At 45.1% G+C, this 13,895-nt stretch overlaps 1 protein-coding gene across 8 annotated transcripts in view; it reads right to left on the bottom strand.

Annotated features, from left to right (window-relative positions):
* Window positions 1-13,895, bottom strand: part of LOC142009638 (poly(rC)-binding protein 3-like) — a 221,403-nt gene that overhangs the window by 17,902 nt on the left and 189,606 nt on the right. For 6 of the 8 annotated variants that reach the window (XM_074987975.1, XM_074987973.1, XM_074987976.1 and 3 more), the window contains exon 12: window positions 5,077-5,246. In XM_074987975.1, the coding sequence (XP_074844076.1) occupies window positions 5,077-5,246 (170 nt within the window). Of the gene's footprint in view, window positions 1-490; window positions 3,822-5,072; window positions 5,247-13,895 lie in introns of those variants that run through there. The other 2 variants (XM_074987977.1, XM_074987980.1) reach the window with 2 other exon arrangements.

Below are 13,895 nucleotides of genomic sequence, written 5' to 3'. Positions count from 1 at the left end.
AAATGTGTTTGTTATAAGCTGTGTATTATTGATGGCATAGACCATCAACTGGGTAAACATATTTCATTTCACACTGCTAGCTTTGTAATGTAGGCAATTACTGGGCAATGATTACAATCTGTTATGTAAACATGGCTAAGGATCAGAAAACTATTATTCTGGCTCTATTCACAAATGTATTATTACATCTCAGGCAAGTACATATTTCAGCAGGTTATTTATGTGACAGACTGCTGTGCTATATTACACGTTTTCTGAAGGTGGGCTCTAAATCAGAGCAATGGAGTGAGTTAAAAGCTCTCTCAGCTTGTGAATTACAGGAGATTGGTCCCAGCCGCGCCACCCCCCCCCCCCCCCCCCCCGCCACGGTTTCACCTGTGGAATGGAAGAACCACTTTCCTGCCCAATCCTGCTATGGCTGGAGGGCAGCGGGAACAGAATCCCTCCAGTCGCTGCCTTCTGTGACTCCAGAGGAAAAAAGATTTCCCTGTCTCCTTTTCCTATACAGCTTACTCCTCATAGTGGTTGGGCCAACTGTACTCTTCAGGACCGATCCACTGGCCAGACCTCTCATGCTTCCTCTCTGTGACCCTTCTGGAAGCAACACCTCCCTGACCCCCACATATTCTGTTCAGGAGTGGGTGCAGGAATGTCAGAGAAACCCAGTGCCATTCAGTTCACAAAGAGGAGGGATTTGGCAGAGGCCTGGCAGTCTCTCATCAACCAGCAGCAGAGTGGAGGGCACTTCTAGCCCTGTTCATTTAAGCACTCAGGACTAAGGAGAAATCATAGCCAGGCCCCCGGCAAGGGGAGGGCAGGCCTAACAAGAATGCAAGTAGGGTCTTCCCAGAGCACAGGGCGCCATGCAGCTTCAAAGGACATGGAAGAACATCTGTTCACTGCTGGAGGTGGGAAACCACCAGAAAACCCTCACTTTGTTCTAGGTGCTGCCCCTCCCCCAGACAGCAGATGCAACTATCTTTTTAAGACAACAGAGGTGCTGTTGCTTGAGGCTGGCACTGCCGGAACAGCCACTAAAGGTAATGTGAAGAGATGTGGGGGCTTATTTGAATATTTGGCAGGAGGATATCAGTTCGTCACCTCCCCCCATCAAAGAAGCAGGTGCTTTGGCACAACACCAATGCTTTTCCAGGGTGGGGGAAGCTGTCTCAGCTACAATTGTAAAGGGTCTATGAATAACTTTCCCATTTGTGAAAGTGAAAACTTTGGTTGTCTTAACTTCTACCTCCACAAGCATCATCCATTTCCACTGAGCAACATGGCTTTTCTAATCTTGTGTCAAAACTAGTCTTTATAGAAACAAAATACTAATGTCTTTATATAACAAATAATCCAGCTGACCTCAAACTATATAATTTCCATTTAAAAGGTCTGTTACCTGACCCTGATATTTGGAGCCAACTACAGAGCTGCTCAAATTGGTGAACGGGGCAGGGGGAGGCATGTTTTGTAAACTTATCTGTATATAATTGGCTTTTATATTTACAGCTCAGTTCTACTTTGACAGAGGTCTGTGAAAATGACATTGTGAGGATTCATTATTTCTTATCTCCCAGTGACACCAGATCAAACAGGTTCACCTGGCAAGTAACAAGATGGGATTTTTCTAGCTGCTAATGCAGAAAGTTCAGCCTGGGGACAAAAAAATAACTTTTCATGTGTTGTAAGAGGTGGCCAAGTAGACCTGTGCAACTTCATTGTTGCCAAACAATGTACTGCATCACAGAGGCATAGTTAAACATCTCATTTGGCCCACCTAACCAGATCTTCATTTCTAGTGGCGATGATGATGATGCATAAAAAAAGAAAGAATTCAGCTTTGTTTTCAGAGGCCTGGGTGAGTTTGCAGTTACTAAAATCAGCTGTTTACATGTAAACAGACCAAATTTCATATGGAAGCCAATGATGCATGACACCCTTGGACTTCCATAATGTCAGTTTTACAGAATTTGTTCTATGAATAAATACTCTGAAGGCTACAGCCTGTGTTCTGTGGAATCAGTAGATTTATTTTGTCAGGGGCTGGGCCCTTATTAGTCATCCTAAATATAAGTTAATCAAATAGTTATCAAGATGGAAGTAAAAATATCTTCAAAAAGCTGCTCTTAAGAATAAGGAGGCACCATTGGCTGAAATTCATTTATAACCTAAAGAAGTCTTACATCATACAGTTGATTTAAATTGTGGTTCAACTCATTTTTAGTAACAGTTTTAATAATCTGACAACAAGGATCCAATTATTAGAGTGGAACCTGATTTCCCAAGTCCTTTACTTGTGATTACATGGTTCACACTGGAGAGCAGACACGAGGCAAGAGAGAGACTACACAAGAAAGCAAGCCTGCTTAATGCACATAACTAAGACAAGGAATATTTCTTGGATAGAAATGTCAACAGTTGGCTAGTCTCAGATAGAAACAAAGATATAAGGTTAAATCTCTGGCTCTATAGAGCGTGCTGCCTTAATTGTTTATATCTCTGTATAGTCTCGTGCACATTTTCAACAAGATGCTGCAACAAAAAAAATCTGTTTAAAAAATTATCCCATAAATTATTTTAAAGAAGACAAACTGGCTAGAAATAGTTCAGATTCTTCAAAGAACCAGAGTTCTTTTTAAATCCCATACTGCTGTCAAACCTTAAATTTTGTGTTGTAATTCTTAGAAGTTATGTTTCTGGAAACCAAAGCATTGGGAACGACATTACAGCACTGATTGGCCTGCAGTGTGATGTCAGATTCATAGATAACTCCCTGAACTGAAAGGAAAGGCAGACCCAGCAATGATGGTGGCTCCTGGCCTTGGGGTACATCAACTATTTTTGTAGAGCAGTGGGTATCTGGTGCATTAAGACTTTGATATTGTATTTAACTCTTTCCAGTAAAAATTTATTTCACATCTTTTATGTTTAATAAAAATCTAAATAAATAAAAACTAAAAATAAAGACTCATATGAAGTTTGGGGTTTAAATCCCTTGAAGCTGGCTCCAAGTATCCATAGACTAGGTCCCCCATGGGCTGTGGCACTCTAAATTTCTCTCCCACAGCCTTGCCAACGTATGTAAGCATCCTTCTTGTTGGACTGAAGTTATTCTATTTCCACAGCCAATTCAATACTTAACTGCCCAGGAGTTCCGTGGCTGCGTTTGCTCCTGTGTTAACTGAATTCATCTCTCCTCATTATATCTTTTAACAAAAAATTTGTCACATAGTACTGGTTTTTCAAATGAAAAGGCCACCTTAATTATCTATGATACTTGAGAGCTTAATTTATTATACATTGTTTTAAGACTCTTCATTGACAAATGAGGTCATTTTATCTAAATACATTTTCAACATATGGTACATAATATATATATATGGTTTATTGTACCTGATGGTAACAAACACTTTCTATCTAGAAATTCAACAGGAAGAAAAGGCTACTTTGTTTCTATTTTCACAGGGTGTATAGTATCCATAGAATATGATTTCTCATCAGTTTTCTTCTTTGCAAAAGTGTGTTAAAAGACTCTTAAAATGTCCCATTCCATAAAAAGACTCATTAGACAGAAATAAACAGAGCTGTGAGCGTTCACAGGCTTGGCTAAGTGAGTCACTGAGAGGTTTATTCACTAGAGTGTCTGTCTCTGGTGACCAGCTCACTGCAACTTCCTTAATAACTTGCATTATTTTATTTGCATGCTTTAGCTGTCTTCAAGATCTTAAATGGTTATCTTCTGCAATCCAGATGCATGCCATATGGCGTTTGTGCAACTAAAAATGAAGGGGTCTATTCTCGTCTCGATGTGTGGGGAATCCCTGAACACCAAGAGAAGAACATATCCTTAAGGGTTAAAGGAGGGAACACATTTTTACTTGATTACAGGGCTTAAGAAAGTGACATATTTGTTATTAAGAAAGTAAAGCACAAGAACTGTATGCTGTCTTTGAATCCTGGAAATGGGTACTGATAAAGCCTTGTGATGATAACAGCACATTTACCCCAGAAAGCTAGTTTTAAATAATGCAAAGCTAAGAAAAGGCAGGATTTTGTTTCCCATAATGGAAGACTGCATCGGTATTTTGCAAATCTCCTTTCCCTTCATTCATGGAATCTACATGCTTTTGTAGCCATGGGTCAAATTATAGCGGTAGAGAGGTGCTTGGTTACATGGACAGACGATTCTTAATTTGATAGGACTGTAATCCACAACATATACAAGCTTATACTATTTGATGCCCTTAATATTACGTTAATAGTGAGTATACTGAAGAAAGTAGCTCAACTTGTGAGATGGCATAATATTCTTAAATGGTATAGTGTAGAGATACTAATCTTTCTCCATAGTGCCTCAATGCAGCATGCACAAGCAGACTTACGACAGAGTGTTATATCCATAGCACTTTCCTTGAGGAGTAGTAACAAATAAAGTGCTATTTGCGTATCAACATTAATCTTTTCCTAAATAATCAGATCCAAAAAGTGACAGGCATAGCAGCCTCAAAGGGCTAACTAAACATTCAAGCTGAAAAGTAAAAAGGAAATTCTCACCCGGTCTGATCAGGGTGTTATTTTTTTTTTTAAAACAATCTATGAAAAATAAACCCCAGGTAACTTTAGTAACTAACTGTCTGTTTAATAGCAACCCTGAGAAGCAATTTTGAGCTAGCAAATTAAATCTTGTTTTGCAATCTGTTTTCACTACAGTTGCCAGTTAGGACAATTCTGCATCATCTGTTTTGTCCTATCAAAAGTTTTATCTTGCAAAGAATTTATGACCATATCACGGGTTGTACCCAGCTCATAGATTAGATGAATACAGCTCTGAATGTTTAGATTTGTGAGCTCTTATGATTCAGGGTACCTGAGTTTGTACCAGATTAAGCTGCATTCCCTATATACCACCAATACATAGGCTCTAACAGTACAGGATCTATGAATTGGCAAGCATCAAATAACATTATGCAAAATGGACCTCACACAGCAAATTGCTGGCTTTACCCTGGGCAAATATTTCTTGGAAAATGGACCAAGCAGGCTTGCAGAAACGTATCACTTACAAAGCTAACTTACCTTGCATTAATAAGGTACTGTGCTAAGCTGATGTTTGCTGGGGATCCTGTGATTGTTACTTGTCGTTCTGCTGAGCCTTCTGTGGCATTAGCAATCTTGATCTGCGCACCTGACATCTGCCTGATTTCATTTATCTTACTGCCTTGTCTGCCAATGATGCAGCCTATTAACTGGAATGGGACAAAAACTGAAATTAGTGCCACGGATATGAGCAAAAACCATTGACCTGCAACATGTTGTATTGATCGAAATGTGGTTACTACGGACTCTCAAACAAACCGAAAGATTTTTTGCGGTGCTGTTGGGAATGAAGAACTAGCAGGAGCTATGGGCTTGTAGTTCAAGTGCCTCTCTTTAAAGCAGTATTATTTTGTATGTAACTATGTATTAACTCAGTAGCACAGGCAAAGTAGCCAGCCAGTATGTCAGTGATTACTGGCATATTAGAGGGCTTCAGAAGACAAAAGTAGAGACCATTTTAAATTACCATTGAAAATAGCAAGTGATGCAACATAATTGTGAACACAAACGATCAGTAAATGGACGAGTCTTTGCTTCGGTCTGAAACGTGCTGTGTAATACAGAAGGCTGTCTCGGTCACCAGTACAAGTTGATCCAATAAAAGGTATTACCTCATTTGGTTGGTTGTTTTAGTTTGTTTGACTGGCCTAAACTTTACTGACCAAACTCTGCCCTCCCTGACACAAATTGCTCTTTGTTAAAGACAATGGCACTTAAAATCATGCAGCAGAGTGCAGAATCAGGCCTAATGTGAGATGACACTTCCTTCACAACATGGTCCTGCTCATTTACAGACACAAACACCATTTTATTTGCGAAATGTAAGTCATGAGTCTGCATGTATTCCATCATCCCATTTTATCCTCCAGGCAAATGTACTGGTCTGTTATTTTGGGGGCTGAGGGCAGGGGGGTGGGGGGGGTGCATTTTGTGCCCTGCACTGTGCAGGAGCGCAGCCTAAACGCTCAGGATGGTCCCTTCTTGGCTTCAAAGGCTAGCAATAAACTGGCAACGTCTGTTGTATATCGTTTCAAAGGTTGCGTGAATGTTCTTGATGAATTACACGCTGTTGGCATTTGTGTGCAAAAATTTGTAGTGTTTAATGCAAATCAGTGTCTGGTGCTGCTGCCTTTGGGAGAAGTGGACAATTGACAGTTGCCAGGGGATGGCTCCAATTCATTTCCTTTGGTGATGAGCAGACAGGACAAACAAGGTTAGTAAAACAGCAGCGTGCACCAAGCTGGAAGCCAAGGCCTGAGGTGTTTAATTTCTTTGTTTTTTTTTTTCTATTTGTTTTTGTTTTTTTTTTTAAATCTCTGATGGTCCTTTGCCACATGTTATTTATTAGATACTGACTGATAACCAAGGAATTCAGCGCCACCCATGAGGTGATGGAACTGGAAGCCCATGGCTCTGCATGAATGGATGCCATTATTGGACTGTTCTTGTTGGCAACGGTTCCAGCTCAGTAAAATGGAAATGGGCAAGATGTAATCACTTTTTTTTTTTTTTTTTGGGGCGGGGGCAGGGAGCTAATCTAAAACTATTAAACTAGCATTATTATCACTGTGTCTAGGAACCCCAAGCCAGGATTACGGCCCCATTTTTGCTAGGCACTGAAAAGCTAAGCCATAAGGACCACAGTCCCTGCCCCAGAGAGTGCCCGGGTAGATGGACAGACAAGATGCAACAGCAGGTCAAAACAAATAAACAGGGTTGGGAGACGTGAGTGGTGAGTCACCAGAAATGTAAGCGGTTTCCCATTCATTCCATCATTAGAGCTGAGGGAATGTCTCTACTTCGTGTGTGAATTTTAGGGAATTTTTCTTGTTTAAACTACTGAGAAAGCTGTGAGGCAACTTTGGCTGTTCCTTCAGTCCCCAGATTTTTCTTACCCTTGGGCAACCAAGCAGCAGGGCTGCATATGATACCTGATGCTATAGCTGACTGTGTCCTAGGCATGACTGGTGCTAAAAAACTTTCAACACTAGCCAAAACAATAAAAAGGTGTGCAAAAAAAAAACAACAGATTATTTTTGTTGACCTTTAGCAAAATTCCCACTGGCTGTAGTCAGTATTTGCTACATGGCCATGAAGCTTTGCTGACGTGTCTGTGGCTTGTCAAAGCTGCAGAGTTGTTCTGGAGTAGCTCTAAGAGGGCCCAGCTACTGGCATGAGGCCCCTCTGGGCAGCTACCCTCTAATTCATCACCTCTCTTGTTTAATGTGGTCATGAGGCAACTTGGAAAGGGCCATGGGGTGTGATGTAGTCAACAGGCCAAAGACACTCAACTGTGTCCTGCCTGACCCAGCTGGTAAAGTGGCACCGAAATCCTAGTGCCCAAATGAGTTTGGGGTTTGGATGGTTGTGACTTGCTGGAAGCATCCAGAAGAGTTGGTTTCACTTCAATCAGTACTATGACTGAGGGAGTGTGACCACCCTCTGTGACCCAAATAAACAATGTCAGTGTATCACTAGAGCCTGGGCGGCTCCTGGATGCCCAAAGAATGCTTGAATTTGTGCACGGCAAGGAGAGAGTAACATTGCAGACAAGTGTTCCCTGTAAGCTGAGCATTTGGCACCTACCCAGGAGCAAGTCAGGTGCCGCCCAAATGATTAGCAGAATGCCCAGAGCCACCAGCATGCGTTTCAATTGGCGGTGCACATCTGCAGATGCGTTGGTGCACATAACAAAACTTATTCCTCCCACAACTGGAAAAAGGTTCTAGGGGACACTGGCTTGTGTGCCACATCTCATGTTTACTTACTCTTTGTTGCTTTAGCCCTGGCTGGCTGTAATGCACTCTGCCTAGAGCTATGTGACTGAGACTACTCTAACGCTAGTTCAGAATATGGCTGTCCCCTGGGAGCACATTATTCTGGAGCTATCGGATTGATATATTTTATATATTTATATGGTGTGCATTACCACAGCATTGGCATGCATGAGCTGTATGGACTGCCCATGCACTTGCGGGAATGCTAGGAGTTGGTTAGAATCTATGCAGGTACTATGGGCTGGCATAAGGGGATCGGCGAGATTCCCTCTCCTCCTGACTTCATTTTGCAGGTATTCGTATAGAGTGAAGCGGTGGTGAACCAGGCTCTTTGCATTTTGTATTTAATAAAATAACTAAGAGGACATCTGCCTCACTCTGAGGAGTCTCTAAATTAGATCCAAATTGACACTGTCTATTCAAGACAAATCTTTCTAATGCTACTGCCTAGCGCATACTGGAGCAGCCATCGCTGTTGATTGCACAGCAGGATTCGGCAGATTCTGTGACAGTTGGTCCCACTGGTTCCTTTGTAATAGATGTGGGAAGGTCCTTCGAACACTGAAAGTGACAGCACTGTATGAAGTGTTGTATGTTCAGTTACAGGTTGGCAGCTTCTGACAGCTCTCAGTAGCTACCCATCAGCAATGAGACGTACAATAAGCTAACATTTTTCTCTAGCAGGACCATTAGAAGTGTTTTGAGACTGGCTTTCATATGGTCTTCCAATGTATCATGGAGTCGATTCTCCTCTGCTTTGCAATAGTACACAGCAGGACTGACTGCACCAAAAAAACAAGTAGTTACAATATTTCTTAATTATCTATCTAATTATCATAGCAAAATTCCTTTGACATCAATGGGAGCATGTTTAAGCCAGGACATAAACTCCTAAGGACGGGACTATGAGGACTGACTTTTAGCTCAGCTCAGTGTGCCAACAATGGAATTTTTCCTGATGTACACCATATGAGTTCAGATTCAGGCCCTATGGCCTTCATGTTTGTATAGCAGTGAGTGAGTACACAGGCAGTGCTTGATAACAAAGGCAATCGATCACACGCAAAGAGGGTATGCTAATTACACATTAAAATACGAGCTTCTAGTGTAGTTTGTCCCTTGCTGCTTCATTCTCTTTGTAAAACACAGGGCACAGCCAGCCACTTAGTCTAGTTTCTGACAAGCCCTGTATTGGATTGTCCTGCTGGAGAATGTCTTGCAGGCTATTGGAATATTTCCTTTCTAGATAAAACCTGACTCCGTTTGTAACAGTGCTAGCCAAAGGGACTGAGTAGGCAGTGTGTGAGACTGAAATTCCTGCTTCTCCCCAGTACGGAGATTGGTTTCGGTCAACTCGAGCGTCTCAGTGCTGCTGCATTAGTTTAGCCCCACTGGCTGGGAAAGAGCAGCTTCAAGGACGAAAGAGTAGGGCAGGCTCAGCCTACTAACTCCACGCCCTCTCTCCTGAGATTGCCCACAAGGGCGCTCACTCTGCCCAGTGAGTGCAAGACAGATTGGAAATGCAGTAACAGGGTTGACAACTCGCCCAGACTGGAGCTATTTGCAACAAAGGCATCCAGTCAGGAAAGGTGGTAACCCTATTTAATAATGGTCACTGAACCTGAGTCACAACTGTCATTCCATACCAATTTGAACTACTGGCCAAAGGTGAAAAAAATGTCTCCCCATTGCCCATACACTGAGCCAGGTTATGCCTTCATTCACATTTAGAGGACGTTTAAATATTGGTTTATTGTGTATCTGTGGAATTGTTTGTTACATGGTACGTTGGATGAGTCAGACATTCCCCATATGATGCAGCTGGCCTCCTAATATATTACGCTGGGGTATATACAGAATAAAATTGACAGTAAAACTTGGTCTATGATGATCTCTTCAAAAGAAAGTAATTCTTTTTCATAAATAGTTTCAATTCTCGCTCAGTCTCATATTCCTTCTGCTTCTTTCCGCTCTTGCATACGTACACTGCCCTGTTGCACTGCTCAGAAGGGCTGCCACAGAGGGATTGATGTCGCTTTATTTGGAAGAGGGGCTGCATGAAGGACTGCAGTCTTGTGGAAGTCATGATCTCTGATCACAGCTCTCTCACTGACTTATTGCAGGACCTTGGACAAGGTGCTCATCTACTCAGCTTGTTAAAAAGCAATAGTAATTTTTAACAACTCTCCCTTCCCAAGGGTAATGTACGATCTGGCTCATAATGATTTCACAGACTTCATAAACAGATATAAAGAAAATTGGTAGGATAAATTCTGAAGACAGCAACACTGCCATTGTCATTTCTCTGCAGACCAAAACTACCATGAAATATATACAGTAACAGAGAGAAAGCCGTGCTAGTCTATATACTATCAAAACAAAAAAGCAGTCCAGTAGCACTTCAACAAAATAATTTTAGGTGATATGTGCAATAGCTTTCTTGAAAGTACACAGGTTTATAAAGGACTCAGGCCACACCCACCCACTTATTAGTGTTGACATTAGCATCTTACTCCAAGGCAGATTTTTATATCTTTTCTCAAACTGAATAGTGGCTTCTTATACAAGTGCACCCACACATAGAAACCAAGCCCCACCCCTGACCCTTCCCACTTGCTGATCTACTTTTTCCCTTCCCTCCCAACGCCTCCCACTGCCATGAAAGGGGAGGGCCTAGAAAGAGGCATGGGAGGGGTGGAGGTTTGCAGAAAGGGTTGGTGTGGGGGGACAGAGTGGGGATGGAGGAAGGCAGGAGGAGGTAGGGTGGGATCAGGGAAAAAGGGGTGGAGTGGGTTTGGGGGTCTAGGGCAGAAGGGGAGGGTCAAACAATCCCTGGGTGGAGCAGAAGTAGATGTCTAGGATCCCATTGATTCTTTCTCAAGTGTCCCCGTGGGTGCTCCACGATAGGTGTCGGGCTCACCCCGGCGCCGCAGATCGGATCTTTCCAGCAGTTTCTGCCAGACCGCACATGCGCCGGCACGCGCCGCTCCCGGCCACGTGCGCGATCCGGTCCCCGCCAGTTCCTTCTTAACCGCCATCGGCTGCAGCCGGAATCTGCTCAGGCTGTGGCCAGAGTCAGCGTATTTAGAGTTTTTCAGATTTTTAGAGTTTTCTTTCAGAGTTCTTAGTTAAATTGTTTGTTTCTTTATTGCAAAAAAAAAATTATAATAATATATATATATATGAGTAGAAAGTCTTAGTAACGAGAAGGAGGAGCGGAGGCAACCCGGGGACGTGAAGGCCAGTAGGCCTCCTGCTGCGGCAGGCTGGAGTCCATGAGAGGGGAACAGGCACAGAGAAGGTGCTAAGTACCCTATTAACAGCTCAAAGACTCACCGCAATGTCCTCTTCAGGATTCAAGAAGTGTGAGTCGTGCCGCGAAGTTATGCTGGCCTCTGATGGGCACAGTCAATGTATTAGGTGCCTGGGGGAATCACACGTCACCCAGAAATGCTCCTTCTGTGCAAAGCTTACGGCCAGAGCCAGAAAGGATAGAGAAATGCGGCGGAAAATGCTGCTGTTTGATAAGGCCCTCCAGCCAGATGTGCCGGAGAGGCCTCAACCGCAGGGACCCACAGGGCTCCATAAAAGGAAGGCGGTGTCCCTCAACCCCTCGCTGCAGAAACGGAGGAAGCTCTCTCCAGCCCAATCCCTGCCCATGGTCACAGTGAGCGGGACGGGCGGAGCACACAGCCCCCAGCCGCAGTCACAAGCAAGCGGCAGCGCAGCCGTGCACGTGGCAGAGGCTGAGCCTCTGATTACTAAGCAGCCGGCCCGCGCATTCAGAGCGGCGGCCAGGCAAGCGCCGGAACCGGCGGCACCGCCGCAAGCGGCACAGACCCCTGCAGCACCAACGGTGCAGGGCCAACAGGCACATAGCCTACAGGCACCAGAGGAGACCACCCGCGCAGCACCGCAGTTGAGCGTGCCGAGCACGGCGCCAACAGCGGGGCCAAGATCCCCGGCATGGGGAGGGGAAAGGCAGCAGCAAAAACCCGGTACCGCAGCCCTTCTCTGGACAGGGCTGCTCTCAACAAGTCCTCCCCTTATGCTGCGTACACCAACCAGGAGACATGGGTCTCCCCCAGCTTACCCAGAGCCTCCTTCTCCATTCCTCCAACCAGCATCACCATGGCTCGGGCCACCCTCGCCTTTTCTGGGATTTGACCCTCTGGAGTACTACCACAAACCAGTTTCACCATTGTCTCAATCATCCAGACGATCTCGCTCCCCCAGACATCGGGGGTATGCACCTCGAGAGTGGTCCAGGTCTCCATCCCAGGAACCATGCCCGTGCTGCCACGGTCGTCCTTATCATGCTGGGCATGGACACCACAGGCATACACCCAGGGGCAGGTCCCCCTCGACCGCCCAGTACCCCCGCGGGCACTCACGGACGGGGATGGAAACACAGCTGTCTCAAGGGGAGCTGATTTTGGAACTCCAAGATTTTCCCTCGCAAGCCTCTAGTGAGAGGGTGTACCACCAGCAGCAGGACCCTGAGAGTTCAAGGGAGGTCTACCCTAGTGGTTCCTCCTTGTCCTCCCCCGATGAGGCTACGGCCCCCGGGGATGTTGCTCCCCTGGATGACTTCAAACAGTTTCAGGAGCTGTTTAAAAGGGTGGCTTTCACACAAGGCATCCAAACAGCAGAGGTGCAGGAGAAGCATCACAAGCTCCTCAAAAACCTGAGGCCTCCGGCCTCGTCCAAAATCGCTATCCCGCTCGACGAAGCAATCATGGAGTCTGCTACTACCATATGGCAGACCCCGGCTTCCGCTCCACCTATAAACAAGAGGGCAGATAAGAAATACTGCGTCCCGGTGAAGGGCATGGAGTTCCTGTTTAGTCACTCACAACCAAATTCTCTGGTGGTAGAATCGTCTCAGCAGAGATCGAAGACTTCCCAGTACAAAGTGGGGGGAACGGATAGAGATGCCAAGAAGCTAGAGCTATTTGGCAGAAAGGTATACTCCTCCTCCACCCTGCTGCTGAGAATGGCTAATTATGCAGCACATCTAGCAAACCACAATTTCGACAATTACTCCAGGCTTACTTCTCTCATGGATTCACTTCCAGAAGATAAGAAGATGGTGCTGAAGGCCATCGTGCAAGAGGGCTATGCAGCTTCAAGGACGGGAGTCCAGATTGCCCTGGATGTAGCGGACACAGCGGCACACTCAACGGCTACGGCAGTGGTCATGCGCAGGGAATCCTGGCTCCAAACATCGGGTATCCTGAGGGATCTGCAGGCAAAAATTGTCGATCTCCCTTTCGACACGCAGAAGTTGTTTGCAGAGTCAACTGATTTGGTCCTTCATTCCAGTAAAGGCTCAAGAGCCACACTCAGAACCCTGGGTATTTATACCCCTCCATACAGAAAGAAAAAGTATTACCCTCAACAACGGCGATACCCGTACCAACCTCAGCGTGCTCAGTACCAAAGGGGCTACGACCAAGGGCGGTATCAACAGCAACAACAGTATAGAACTCCTAGGCGACGTTCCCAACAAGGCCGTGCATCCTTGGGGCAGGCCCAAAGGCAACAGGTTTGACGGACAGGTCGAGGGCTGCACTATTACTACCATCGTGCAATGTCATCCACAATTTATGTTCCATCATCGCCTCCGACCGTTCCACTCACAATGGCAAAAGATCATCACAGACAAGTGGGTACTAGAGATCATAGCCACGGGTTACGTGATCCCCTTTCAGTCGCTCCCACCGCCAAGACCTCCGCCCAGGCCTCATCTCAGGGATGCTTCCCACGAGGCGAAACTCAAGCACGAGGTGGACCACCTGATGCTTATAGGGGCGGTCGAAAGAGTGCCGGAGCGACTTCAGGGGAAAGGGTTTTATTCACGATACTTCCTCACAGAGAAGAAAACTGGAGGCTGGAGGCCCATCTTAGATCTTCGAGGCCTCAAACGGTACTTGCGCAAACAACACTTTCGGATGATCACAGTCGCCTCTATACTCACGGCACTGGACGATGGAGATTGGTTTGCAGCCCTCAATTTAC

Source organism: Carettochelys insculpta, chromosome 2 (genome assembly GCF_033958435.1).
Source record: "Carettochelys insculpta isolate YL-2023 chromosome 2, ASM3395843v1, whole genome shotgun sequence".
Taxonomy (NCBI): domain Eukaryota; kingdom Metazoa; phylum Chordata; order Testudines; family Carettochelyidae; genus Carettochelys; species Carettochelys insculpta.
The sequence above is the reverse complement of the archived record's forward strand: the minus strand, read 5'-3'. Positions and strand labels throughout refer to the sequence as shown.